We start from the raw sequence: 15175 nt of genomic DNA on the forward strand, positions 1-15175 counted from the left end.
GAGTTTATTCAGCCTAAACTTCAGCTGACCAAATAAGCCAGGTGTAGCAATCTTGAGGATAGTTTAACAACTTCCTAAATGCAGAGCAGTGGAGATCACAGCGAGAAGAGGAGAATAGAAGCCACCAAACCAAGACTCATGAGAAGTGAATAATGATGCGGATATTCCATTTTTTGGTAAAGCTGGGATATGGAGGAGTCATTCACGATAATTGAAGTGAGTGGATAAGGGGCTTCATGACAACTACAGATCCCACTTATCCACTGGAAGTGAAACTAAAAGCAATAGCAGCAGTCCTAGAGATAGCATAAGAATTGGGTGGGAGGAGATTGTTTGTGGAGATGGAATGCAAATATGAAGTCTGCAATCAAGGGTGAGACAAGAATCCCAAGTGCCAGCAAGGAGGTGGTACAAAAGTCATGAGGCCAGGCAAACAGTGTCTGTATCGGTGAGGCAATGTCCAAGAGAGGAAAACTAAAAAAAAAGTAGACTGGTTGGTGAAGGAAGCAATGAGATTGAACTGTTAAAATAAACTCCACAAAGACATGCTCATAGATGCAGAATCTTGAAATCCAATGAACTCCACATAAATAGGATGGAAGAACCTAATCATACTTTATTTCAATATATTTATAAATCTCAAAGACAACAATGAGGACTCAAGAAAACAACTGGGAGATTTAATCATTCAAGAAAAACTAAGAAGTTTAGTATCATAAAGCTGTAGAAGGCCATAATAGTAAGAAATTGTGTTTCCATATAAGTACTCCTGTTAAAATAGAGAATAAATACTAACCTTTTTTTCTTGAGCATTGGATCTTATCACTATTGGTTGTTGAAGTTCCCCCTTTTCAATATTCTTTATATATGGTTGTAATTTTTCCTTCAGTAGATCATTGAGCTAACATCAAAGGGCACATTTTAGCTTAAATATATATATGGGAAAATGATATAACACAAATAATGTTAGGAACAGGAAAGAGATTAGAATGGACCCCAAACATGTTACAACCATAATATGAAAGAATAAGCACTGTTACTAAACATGGGATTCCAGTTTCAAGTTAATGGCCATTGATTTCAGCCACCAATCTTTTTAGAGTAATTTAAAAAAAAAACAAAGCAGTTTTCAGAAGAAAAATTCTTCTCTTTAGAGAACAAAAGGTGTATTATATTTGAATAAAAGTATAAAGACAAAGCACTTGCCACAATTACTGTCACATATACAATCATAATGGCCACAAGGCATTGTAAATAGATAATAATGAATTTAGGATGAGTTAAGCACCAAAGTTCCAATTCCTTACATGACAAATTAGTAACAGTTCTTTTTAAACCGTATCTAAGTTATCCCCTATTTAAAGGTATAAATAAAACATTATCTTGAACTACTAGCCAATGAAACATCTATTAGTGCAATCGGCTTCCTTGTTGATTGGAAACAGTCATAGGTGTTATGTGTAGGCAAAGAGTTTAAGTTAGTATTCTTTTAGTTTTATGTGTGTATTTAAGTCTTGCAGAATTTGAAGGAATACACATTGATATGACTTGGCACAGCCAAGGTCGATAAACACCTAATGGCTCGAGGTCCATGGAGATTGATGAAGGATGGTGTGGAGCATCCAAGGGATTACTAGACAAGGAGCATCTGAGTAATTGAGCTGGAGAAGTGGACTTAGAAGGAAAAAGCATAAAGGATGACACAGAGAAGAGCTGAGGTGTATCCAAAGGACATGGGGCTTAAAGAAAGTTGGCTTCAATGCAAATGCACAACTCCGTGGGAGTTGAGCGGTGAGAGAAAATGTACTTAGGCAAGGTATGTCTTAACATATGGGAACTCGACCTTAAAAGTGGTCGAAGTTGGAGTACTAGTTGATTGGTACTGAATGCAGTTGACTTATGGCAGTCGTGGCCTCAACAACTGTTGAACAAAAGGGAGCTTTGTTCATGGTACATGGTCCAATCAACTTGATGGACTGGATTAGTCAGCTTGTGAAACCCCAAAGCCCAAATGAGGAGATTTGAGATTTCTAACTAGATCATGGTAATGCTAGTCGATTGATATGAATTATTGGTCAACTAGTTGCAATCAACTGAGGCTAGATGGCCAACCAAAATGATTTAATTTGTGGCTGAGTGTGAGTTGATTTATCATGGTTTTGTTCATGGTTAATCAAGGATAAGTTGACTGATGATGAATTCCAGCCAACTGTTGCTATAGTACCAGCATGGAGAGTCATTGATGTCATTGATAAAACAACAACGATTAGATTTACTTATGGCAACAGTGGACCAAATTGATCAAATCAACAGTGAAGATTTTCAATCGAGTGTTAGGCATTAAGAAGTAACAGTGAACAAGCTAAATAGGTTAAAAGAAAGCTATAAAACGAAGAGTCGATGGAGGGTTGAATTTTAACGTTTCTAGCAATATTCTAAGTAATTCTGAGGTCCACTGTAATCTTTTATTAATCTTTCCCTTGTGCTTTATTGTAATCCTCAAATGCTTTGACGAGATTTCTCCACCTCTGGTAGCTAACCAAGGAGAGAGCTCGGGGTGATTCACCTGAATGACCAATAGGTCGTGAACTAAAAGCTTATGAGCTATCAAACCACGTTATAAGCTCGTGTCCATTGTTTGCTTTTCTTTTTTTATTTTCATTGCTTATTATTTGAACTAATCAAGCTAACATCTTGACAAGTTTTTATAATCTCTAAATACAAGAATGTTAGCTACACTTGGTATCAGAGACAAGGAGCTTCTCATTGGACAAATTGCCGGAAAGCCCCAAAGAAAAGATGATCGGTTCCAACATTCATCCACCTAGATTTGAAGGCAAATGCACTATATGGAAGAGAAGAATGGAGGCATTCTTTAAAATCATTTTTGATATGATGCTAATCATGAAGTATGGTTTTGAAATAGCTAAGGACAATGAGGAGGAAGAATTAGAAGATAATAGATGGACCAAGAAGCAAAAGGAGTACATGGCAAATTCAAAAGTTAAACATCATCTACTAAGTGTGCTTGGCAGACATGAGATCAACTGAGTTGAAAGATATAAATGTGCAAAGGAGCTATTAGAAAAACTAATTGAAATTCATGAGGGAATAACGGAGGCAAAATGATGTGCTACAAGATACCTCACATTGGGATCATTATAAGGCCAAAAAAGGCAAAAGGTGTCCAAATTGATGAATTTTCAGGTAAATTCCTTTAGCCATACTTTTAAATTTGGGTTTTTTTCTTTTTTAGTAGAATTTTATTTTGCAATAAATCTACCTAGGAAAATCAAAATTTGATTCCAATTGTATTCGCTTCCGCTACATGAGTTGGTATGAAAGTCAAGTTATGCTTCCTACGACATGTCATCTATAAAAGATCAATGAGTGACACTACTAGAGGAAGTTCATGACCGTGAACAAATTGCGGAGCGACTCCAATAAATACAACAGCACATGCAAGAACAATTCATCAGGCTCACGATGTAACTTGGAAACTTGAATTTGAATCAGGATCCTAGTCCACAACATGTGGAAAAGGGCCTTGAGACAAAGGAGGACCACCTTTAGGCCAGGCAGCTCCAACAACCTAGAGGGAGGCCAACAATATCAATTGACCATATGCGTGATAACAATCAACAGTGGAAGGCTCAGATTCGTATTGATATCCCTGAATTCTATGACAACCTACAAATTGAGTTTCTAGATTGGATAGCTAATGTGGAGGTTCCAAAAGATCGTAAGGTGCACTTAGTGGCGACCCAATTAAGAGGGTGTGCCAGCACACAGTGGCAATAAAATAAACTTCAATGTTCAAGAATAACCAAGGCCAAAATTATTTCTTGGGCCAAACTACAAAAACATATTTGAAAAGTGTTCCTTCCTCATATAGTAACCCTAACCCCAGAAGCAATGTCATATGTTATAGTTATAGTGAATCGGGACACCAGGTATAAGATTGCAAAAGGGATGGCAAGAGACCTTCATTGATGATGGGCACACATAAAACTATTGGCACAAATGAAAATGTTCATGACGAGAATGAAGGAGATAATGATAACATAGCAGAACAGGAGTATGTGAGGTGGTGTGGCGATCTTATCTTGCACCAAAAGGGACGGATGACAAATGACTACGAACCAAATGTGCATAAATTCACGATTAATTCAGGAAGTTGTGAAAATGTGGTGTATAAAGATTTAATATAAAAAGTGAGCGTCAAGACTGAACACCCCAAGCCCTCTAAACTCGCTTGGTTGCAAAAGGAAAGGTATGAGTCTTTGAACCAGCTTTGATTTCACATTGGAAAAAATTACAAAGATAAAATTTGGTACAATGTGGTAACCAAGGATGCATGCCACCTACTATTGGGGAAACCATGGTAATATGACAGACTAGTACATCGTGATCGTCCAAACCATACTAATAGTTTCATGTTCCGATCAAAAAAAAAATTATGTTGCTACCCACAAAAGAGCCTACCACTTGTAAACCAAAAGCTAATCTATTATCTAAGTTTGAAGACGAAATGGAAGAATCTTGCATGGTATTTATTCTATTTGACAGAGGCGAGGCGAGGCGAGGCGAGGCGAGTCCCAAAGTAACTATTTCAGATGTTGTCATGCGATTTTTTGATGTTTTTCCTGTCAATTTGCCAAAGGAGTTACCAACAGGGTTTGAGATCTCGTGTTGAGCCAGTCGAAATGTCCAAAACAGACGAAACATTTCATTCCTCCCACTGACCGACACCGGCACAAGACCCGTAGCAGCCGTAGAGGCGTCGCGACATCTGTGGCCACGTCGAAGGTGCATCGTGACCCCCACGGCCCCGAAGGAAGGGTGTCGCGACACCCGTAGCCGCGCAGGAAGGGCTTTGCAATGCCCGTGGCCGCATAGGAGGGGTGTCGTGACCCACGTGGCTGCGCGAAAGGAGCCACGCGACCCGCCTGCAACGCGGAAGGGGACGCATGACCCCCGCGGCCTCGCGGGAGTGGTCTTAAATAAATAATCAAATATTTTTTAAAAATCATAATTAAATTAACCCATTAAAATATATAAAATTTAATTTAAAATTCTAAAAAATTCTAATAAAATATTATAAATTCCTAAAACTCTCCGTAGTGATCGCGATGTAGCGATGATCTCCTCGAGGCACCGCAACCGTGATTTTTTTTAGTTTTTCTGATTTAGTTAATTTTTTATTTTTTAAATATCTATTTTTTATAAATAAACTATTATTAATAATAATTATAAAATATTAAAAATTATTTCAAATTTTTAAATAATTTTAAAATTTTATAAATATTTTTAAAAATAATTTAAAATTTTTTAAATAATTTTAAAATTAAACATAAATTTAAAATAATCTAAAAAATTAAAAAACATATATATAATTCTTTTTCAAATAAATTTTTAAAAATTAAAAATTTACAAATACATAAAAAAATAATTTGAAATTTTCAAATAATTTTATAATTATTTTTATAATTTTAAATTTAGCTTTAAATTTTAAGAATTACTTATTTTTAAAATATTTTTTATAAAAATTTAATAGGTATCATCTTATGAGAAAATATTAAAATATAAATTCAACATATTACTATACATTTATATTTATATTTAAAAAATACCGAAATTATATTAGGACGGCACGATACGAAACTGAAATTGTATCGTTCCGGTCCGAGGTCGGAATCTCGGCACTGGTCGAGATTTTAAACCTTAGTAACCACCATGATGGGATATGCAACGTCAAATCCATTTGGTTCCGAGAGCAAATCTACTGAATGGACCTCACTACAGCAAGTATGAGGAATTCAATAGCCAAGTAGAGGACTTGATCGCAAAAGGGAAAATTTGCGAGAGCTTGAGTCTATGTGTTCCTGCTTTGCTCACACTAAAAAAAGATGAGTCTTGGTAGATGTGTCGATAGTCGGGTCATAAACAGCATAACAATACAATATTGGTTTCCTATTCTCAGGCTAGATGGCTTGCTGGATCAACTTAGTGGTGCGACAGTGTTTAGTAAATTAAATTGAAATAGTAGATACCACTGAATCATCTAGATCCAACCAAGTGATGAGTGGAAGACAACATTTAAGATGCGAGAAGACCTCTATGAGTCCTTGGTTATGCCCTTCTCTGTCGAATGTCCTAGCACATCCATGAGGGCGATGAACTAAGCACTACGTCCATTTATCACTAAATTTGTTGTCATATATTTTGACGATATTTTGATTTATAGTGCTCATCCCCAAACTAAACATTCACCATATTAAGTCGGTCGTGTGTTACAAAGGGAGCAATTTTATGTGGCGATAGCCAAGTGTCTTTCTATCATATTTGGTGTTGTTTTTGGGTTATGTTGTGTCCAAGGATAGCCTATCAGTGGATGATTCGAAGGTTGAAGCAGTCCGAAATTAGCCCTAAACTCGGATCATTACTTAGGTACGTGGGTTTCATGGGTTGGCATCATTTTCTATGCATTTTATTAAATAAATAGTGTCATGGCTCCCATGACAAGCAAAGCATGTATGACCCCTGTTTTGGTATTCCTAAATTTTTCTCAGCCTTTCGAATTACATTGTGATGCTTCAAAAGTTGGCATTAGGGTAAATATGAGTCAAAATGACCGACTGTAGCATATTACAATGAGAAATTATCTAGCTCCCGAGCACATTATAGTACATACAATTTGAATTTCTACATAGTTGTTCAAGTTGTAAAACACTGGCATCATTATTTATTCCAGCATGAATTTGTTACATACACTGACCATAACACCCTCAAACATATCAATGGTCAACACAAAGGTGATGGGTCATCACGCATCTTCGGCGGCTTATTTACAACAATTCACATTTGTCATCAAACATAAGGCTGGAGTTATCAATTGTGTTGTGAATCACGACTGACTGTAGAAGTACTAGGTTTTGAATCAGTTAAGGATTTGCATATTACTTATCCTTTCTTTTCTCCTATTTTGGCAAGTGTGCAAGCAAGGAAGTGCACAGATTTCCTTTTTCAGGATGGTGTTCTTTTCAAAGGCATTCTGTTATGTATCCTAAATGGCAGCTTGCATCTCAAAATTTTAATAGAATTGCATGGTGAAAGGCATGTGGGAAGAGATAGGACTTTACGACTCGCAGCAATATTCTATATTTGGTCCTCCCTGTGAAAAGAAGTTGGCCAACTTGTATGAAGGGGACTGACATAAGTATGGATTTTGTCCTTGGATTGCCAAGTACACACAAAAAGGAAATGATTCAATCTATGTGGTGGTGGATCATTTTTCAGAAACGATGCAATTAATGTCACACTACTATTTTTTCGAGAAATTTATCATCTTCATGACTTGCCAAAGTCTATTCTCTTAAATCAGGACACACATTTCCTTAGCCATTTCTAGCGAAGTTTGTGGAAGATGGTGAATACAAATCTCGGCTTCAACAATGCCTATTACTCCTAGACCAATGGCTAAATTGAGGTTGTTAATCGTTCATTAGGTGACCTTTTACAAAGTCTAGTAGAACATGTCTTGATACCAGGCTGAGTTCGCCCACAATGTTGTTAATCTGTAAATCCATTTCAAGTGGTCTATTCAGCTTTAGCCACGGGGCCCTCTTGATTTATTTCCACAACCTGGAAAGACTCGTATTCATGGGAAGGTTTACGATTTTATCATTGGATTGCAACAGTCATTCTCAAGTGCATGCTAATTTGTTGCAATCATCTACTAATTATAAAGCCACAAAGGAGTTCCACGTTGAAGACTATCTGTGAGTTATTTTAACTAAGGGTGATTTTCTTGTGGAGCATAATAAATTATGTGTGCACAAGATTGGACTAGTGGAGATTATTAAAAAAGATTAATCCCAATACATATCGTTTGAAGTGGCCAAGTCATATCTGAACGCATGACGTCTTTAGTGTTAAACATTCAAGGGGCGTTTGGTTTAGGAGAATAGGAGTGGGGAATGGGAATGAGAATCATTGATTGTCATTGTTAATGTTTGGATTATAGGAATAAGAATAGGAATAAGGGAATAAATCCTTGAAATTGGGTAATAACTCATTCTCATGTACCTCCCCTTCAATGAATCATTACTCTATTTTCATCAATCAAAATATTCTCTTATTCCAAAAATATCCTTGACCTAAAACTAAAATTTTCTCCCTTAATATCAAATATCAAAATTTATTTATTTATTTTTTCTTCATATCACTTCTCTCTCCTTGTTCTCTCTCATCATATTTTCTCTCTCATCATTTTATCACACACTTTCTCTCTCCTATCACACTCTCTTTTCTCTTTTTTCTCATTACACTTTCTCTCTCATCATACTTTCTCTCTCCTCAATCTCTTCCATCACACTCTCTTCTTTTTTTCATCATACTTTCTCTCTCATTATACTTTCTCTCTCCTCAATCTCTCTCATCACACTCTCTTTTCTCTTTTTTTTCTCATTACACTTTCTCTCTCCTCAATCTCTCTTGTCACACTCTCTCCTTTTTTTTCTCAACACACTTTCTCTCTCATCATACTTTCTCTCTCATCATCTCTCCCATCACATTCACTATTCTCTTTTTTTCTCATCACACTTTCTCTCTCCTCAATCTCTCTCATCACACACTCTCTCTCCCCTCATTTTTTCTCATTACATTTTCTATCTCTTCATCCTCTCCCATCATAATTTCTCTCACATCATATTTTATCTCTCATCTTCTCTCATCATGCTCTCTTCTATCACATTCTCTTTTCTCATTTTCTCTCATCACACTTTCTCTCTCTTCATTGTTTCTCATCACATTTTATCTCTCATCATATTTTCTCTCTCATCATTCTCTTTCATCATATTTTTCTCTCACATTCATCTTTCTCTCACATCTAATTTTTTTCTCTTATTTTCCTTTAAGGGTAAAAAAGGAAATATTGATTTATTCCGATAGAAAGTATGCAACTAACCAAGCATTGCTTTTAAGAGTGATATCCATGCTCATACCCATTCTCATTCCACAATACAATGATTCTCATTTCGATTCTCATTGCCATGCTCATACCAAACGCCCCCTCAATTCCATATCTTGGTAATTCATCATCTAACGAGGATGAGTTGGGCATTCGAGGGTGGATTCTTTCCACCCTAGGGAATAATGTGGAGCAAGGCTCTTTTTTGGCGCGTTGGAATCACACTAAGGACAAATACGGCAAAAGTATCCAAATTTTGAAAAATATTCCCCAAATTTGATTATGTAGCTCATTCTATAAATACAGATAATTTTTTGTTAAAAGTACCGTTAATAAAAATTATTGAGTGTTTTATTTTGAAGATTTTCTTATTTTGTTTGAATCAACATGCTAATCTTAGTTTCTTGAAATTTTCTTAAATATTCAGTGTGAATGAATAGGTTAATGTTTGTTCTATTTGAATCCGCTATTTCACAAAATTGGCAAGCAAAGACCTCCTAAGATCACAAAATAATTTAAAATTGGAGAAAGGGGAGAAGGAAGCAAGCTTACAAGCACAAATCAAGGAATTGATCAATAGTTTAACGAGTGTTTGAGAGAGAATTTCAAACTGACATGCTTAGAAGTGTCATCAATGTCTTCCAGAGAACTTCACAATGGGTGTCCATGGTAAATTCCTTCTATGTATAAAAAAGCTTGATATATATATATATATATATATATATATATATATATATATATAGTTTAATTGAATTCTTTTAAACCATGAAGTGCATGAAACAAGATTTATAAGGTTGAAAGAAGTAGAGGCTTATAGCTCAAGGTGAGTGGCTCTTATGGCAAACAAGGGTACAGGGAAGAAGTAGTCCTCACTCCACTGAAATCATCATGTTTATCCATGAGTGGCAATGAAGAGGTTTACATGGTAAGGAAGTTAAGTAGAGCTTTTAAAAATTTAAAGTTTAATAAAAAAAAAATGATGTTAGGAGGATGCTAGAAAGGAGAAGAATAGCAAAAAAAAGGGTAAGGTGCTTCAATTGCCATGAAAAAGATGGTATAAATGCCCCTTATTAAAGAAAAAATAAGAAAAGAAGAGGTCAAAAGGAAACACAAGGTAGGAGGAAAGAAGCCTAAGGAGAGGAATATGAAAGCAATGCAAGATGATACATCCATAGCTTCCTCATCCTCTTCATCATCAGAAGGAGAAAGAGTATACTAGACCAATCTTGAACTTATGGCGCTTGATGGCATTTGATGATGGTATCTAAACTTCATGTAGAGAAGAAGAGAGGAGCTCAAGTGAAGAGGAGCTCATTCATCTAGATGGGACGGCATGGAAAGTGAGGTGGAGAATTTACCTACCGAAGATTTAATTGATGCTATTTCTAGTTTAACTCAATCATTATACAAAGGAAAAAGGGAACATATTCATTTGAAAAAAATAGTTGGAGAGAAGATTAGAAGTAGCTCCTTCTACTGAAATTTTTCAAAAACTAGAGTAAGATAAGGGATTAAGGGAACAAGTTAAAATATATTATTAGCCCTAGAAAAATTCTCAATTAGCTCTAACACCTTTAAAATGATCATAGGGAGCCAAAGAGTAAATTATAGCAAAAATGGGCTGCTACACGGGATCAAACATTGAAAAGATCCTACCATCGTCTAATTGCTAGGGGCAATTAAAGACAAAGTTGGTAGCTAGGAAATTGACACAAAGGAATATTTATTGAATTCGATTGGGCGCAACCTATATTGGGTGTCCAAATCGATTCTTGCTTCTTAGAGGATTCTAGGATATTCAACCTATATTGGTTTGACTTACTTAGCATGAGTAGAATGGCATGGCATGTACACATGCTAAGAATATCTCATTTACATTTTCACAAAAAAATCATAGGGGTGTGTTTGGTTTAAGTTATCAAATATAGAACCTTGGTTATGTGATTACCAAGTATTCACATAACCAAATTATAGGGAATAAAATATAACCAAATGTTGTTTGGTTCAACTTAAAACCTAGGTAATGTAACAAAAATTTATTTGTTTGAAGGTTTTAATAAATAACCTAGTTTAATATTTTAATGTAATACCCTCACAAAACCAATCATATTTATATTTTTTTTTAATTTTCTTTTTCACGTTTTTCTTTTTTTATTCTTTTACGTTTCTTTTTACTTTTTTCATTATTTTCCTTTTTTAACGTTTTTTTTTACATTTTTCTGTATTTTTACTTTTTTTCCTTTTTTGTTTTACTTTTTTTACTTTTCTTTTTTTATGTTTTTATGTGTGTTTTTACTTTTTTTTTTTCTTTTTTAAATTTTTGACATCTTTTTCCTTTTTTAAGTTTTTTATATTTTTTTATGTTTTCCTTTTTTTATTCACGTTTTGCTTTTTTTTCATGTTTTTCTCTAATCAGAGGATATTTTTGGTAAAAAAAAGTACGTTAACCCTGAAATCAAGAAAAATCTCAATTTTTCGAGATTTTCCGATTCTGGGTTGCATGCATGAAACATTACTCGGGAATCATCGATTACCGAAACCAAACAGGGTTTTCGTTGATAACCTTGGATGGATAACCAAGGTTATCAAAGATAACCCCCAACCAAACGCACCTTAGGCAGTGTTGTTAGAGGCGCGAGGTGCACCAAGGCGCAAAAGGACTCCTAGCGCCCGAGGCGCGAGGCGCGCCCGAGGCGCGCACCTCTTGAACATGAGGTTGATTACTAAACTGGCACACCTCTTGAACATGAGGGTAATTACTAAACTATTGACCCACTCATATAATGTGTCAAATATGATAACTATTAATATTCCACACACACAAATATCAAATATAACAAGCAAAATAACATCAAGATAAAATTAATAAAAGTTTTAAACTTTCAAGTTTCAACTTTCTAATCTAAACTAACAAAGTTCATCAAAACAAGCGTAATAAGTTAAATTAATCATCAAGCTCAAGATCATCCTCATTGTATTCTTCTTCTTCTTTATCTTCATCTTCTTCAAATGCAATTTCTTCTTCTTCTTCTTCTTCTTCTTCTTCTTCATCTCTAAGTCTTAGAGATGAGTGTCTTATAGAGGAAGATGTATTTTCCTTCTCGACTTGTTTAGGCCTAGCATGTGAAGTAGAGGTCATGGATGCAATGTTTTTTCCTCTAGTACAATATTCAGGTTCTTCAGCTCCACTAGCCCTAGCAACGACATCCCATGTCAAGTCATCACCTTCAAAAACCAACTCATCTTCTTCATTATCATTTTCTCCATCCATTCTACCCATCAACCTTTCATTAATATCATCAATATCTATCAAAGAGATGAGGTCAATCTTATCACGTGCATCATACCGAAGTTTTAAGGCACGATTGTATTTCACAAACACCAAATCATTTAAGCGTTGCTGAGCTAGCTTATTCCTTTTTTTGCTGTGAATCTACAAAATGCCAAAAATCACAATAAGTATAATAACATAACAAGGAATATTTTGTACTTATAAAAGTAACATACTAATAGTATTATATATTTATATTTATTATATACCTGCTCAAACACACTCCAATTGTGTTCACAGCCGGAAGCACTACAAGTGAGGCTAAGCACTTTAATAGCAAACTTTTGCAATTCTAGGGTATTTGCTCCGTAGCATTCCCACCATTCTACTGGAGATAATGCTCTTCTGTGTCTAATTACCACATTCCTCCCAAATAGCCCTTCTGCCTTTCGATATATAGAGAGTTGGGTAGTAATTTTATCTTGCTCAGCAGCGCTTGAAACCAATCTCTCAATAATTTCAAACAAACCATTCACCACTTCTCCACAGATATTTGAATCTGTGTATGAATAAAAATATTTCAGATTCACAAACACTTCTTTGTATTTCTCTTCTTTCTCCTTAAAGGCCTTCATAATTGTTTCTTTTGCCCTATCCATAGTCTCATAAATATAGCTCATTGCAGGTTTTCTTTCCCCATCAACCAGTCTCAGAACACGGACTAAAGGGTCATATATCTTTAAAATATGCACAACACTGCTCCAAAATCTAAGTGTCATGATGATTTTAGCTACCTTTTTCCAAGCCACTTCTTTTGCCCATTTACTCTCTGTCCAATCTTTGAGATAACATTTTTCTAAAATTTTGCTTCTGTAGGTGCATCCTTTCCAGAGTGAGAAAAGCAGTAGCAAATCTTGTGACACCCGCCCGACTGAGCTCTTTTTGTCTTGTGAATTGCCTCAACATATTTACCATGCCTGGGCGAACATAAATGTAAGCATTTACACTCATTGTCTTCTTCACTGTTGCTTTAAAATCAGGCAATTTCCCAATATCTTCTAAGATCAAGTCGACGCAGTGAGCAGCACAAGGAGTCCAATACAAGTGTGGTCTTTTTGCTTCTAATAATTTTCCTATAAAAGAAGTTAGAAAACTAGATAAGTTTAACATGCATAAGAAAAAGCATATTAATAAGAAATAATTAAATAGATTCTTACTAGCAAGCACATTGTTACTTGCACTATCCGTAACAACTTGAACATTTGCTTCTCCTACACGCTCCACAAATCAATCAAGCAACTGAAATATTTTCTCTCCAGTCTTTGCATAATCAGAAGCATCAACTGATTCGATGAAAACAGAACCTTTAGGAGAATTCACTAAAAAATTAATCAATGTCCTATGCCTTTTGTCTGTCCACCCATCTGCCATCAAACTACAATCATACTTGGCTCATTCTATTTCACACGACTTAATGTAATCATTTGTCACACTATTAGCAGCTTTTTTTAGAAAAGGAACCCACACCTCATGATAACTAGGTCCTTTTAGACCTATACCATATTGGCCAACCAAATCCAACATCTTTTTGAAGCTTGAATAGTTAACGGCATAAAAGGAATCGCCGCATCATACATCCACTCAGTTATGGCCATACAAGCTTTTTCCCTCCATTCTTTCTTGTATGCCTCATTTATCGTAGTTTGTCTCTCTTTACCCTTTCTGCTTTCAATATTTTTTTGCACATTTGGAACAAAATACGTATCCATTGAAACTATTTGTCTTGACCTTTTTTACATATTCACTGATCTAGAACTTGTACTTGTACTTATAGGCGGCACAACTTTAGCTCCAACTAGGGGTGGGATAGGGTCGGGACCTGTCCCGTAACCCCCTTACCCAATACCCGTCCCGATAAGAATTGGAAATTTTTTTTTCTCCCGATCCCGTACCCGAAAAGTGTCGGGACCCGAATGTTCGGGATCCCGAATATTCGGGATCGGGTAGGGACCCGTAAGAATATCCCGAAAAATATTTTTTTAAAAAAAAAAATCTATAGAGACTCAAACAATTTTTTAGTACAATACAAATAAATTAAAACGATTTCGTGGTACTTAACCATTAAAAGCTAAAATATCTTCCTAGGACATCATAAATATACTAATAAAAAAAAACTAAAACTACTACTTAGTTTATACTTTATACCTAATACAAGAAAATCCAAAAATAAAAATTGTCATGTCAACCATTGTATCAATAATGAATTGATGATATGGAGACCTTAGTCCTTATAAATGCTTGGATTCAACTTAAAAAAAAAAAGATCATAAAAATTATTCTTTATATCATTTTATTAGTTTTCATATGCTAAAATAAACTAATTGATTATCTTCTTCACACATTGCCAATAAATTATTTAGAAACAAAATTATGATAAAGTATGAGAAAAATGAAGAGAAAAAAAATAAACATAATAGTTAGATGCTTAAAATATTTTAAAAAATAATATAAAAAATAATATTTTTAATATAAAAAAATAATATTTTTAATATAAAAAATGATATTTTTAATATAAAAAAATAATATTTTTAATATAAAAATAATATTATAATATAATCGGGTCGGGACGGGATTTCCGTCGGGAGAAAAAAAATTCCCGATCCCTTTCCCGATAGTGATCGGGACGGGAAAAATCCCGAACCTTCGGGTCGGGAAAATGTCGGGTCGGGATATTTTCGGGTCGGAAATGGGATGAGATTCGGGAAGGGTCGGGATTTTCGGGAATTTTTCCAACCCTAGCTCCAACATCATCCATATCAATATCATCATAAAGAGGGTCTACATCCTCAAAGTCCAATGTTGCAAGTTTAGAAAGATTACTTTTCTCCGTCTTTTTCTCCATGAAATTTTTAATTTCTTCACGTACATGAGGC

General features: G+C 35.0%; 1 protein-coding gene across 1 annotated transcript in view; it reads right to left on the bottom strand.

The window, feature by feature from the left end:
* Positions 1 to 15175, bottom strand: part of LOC122041976 — a 76333-nt gene that overhangs the window by 8920 nt on the left and 52238 nt on the right. The window contains exon 11 of the mRNA XM_042601877.1: positions 797 to 901. Coding sequence (XP_042457811.1) covers positions 797 to 901 — 105 coding nt within the window. The remainder of the gene's footprint in view (positions 1 to 796; positions 902 to 15175) is intronic.

The sequence above is a fragment of the Zingiber officinale genome, chromosome 2A, assembly GCF_018446385.1.
Source record: "Zingiber officinale cultivar Zhangliang chromosome 2A, Zo_v1.1, whole genome shotgun sequence".
NCBI lineage: Eukaryota > Viridiplantae > Streptophyta > Magnoliopsida > Zingiberales > Zingiberaceae > Zingiber > Zingiber officinale.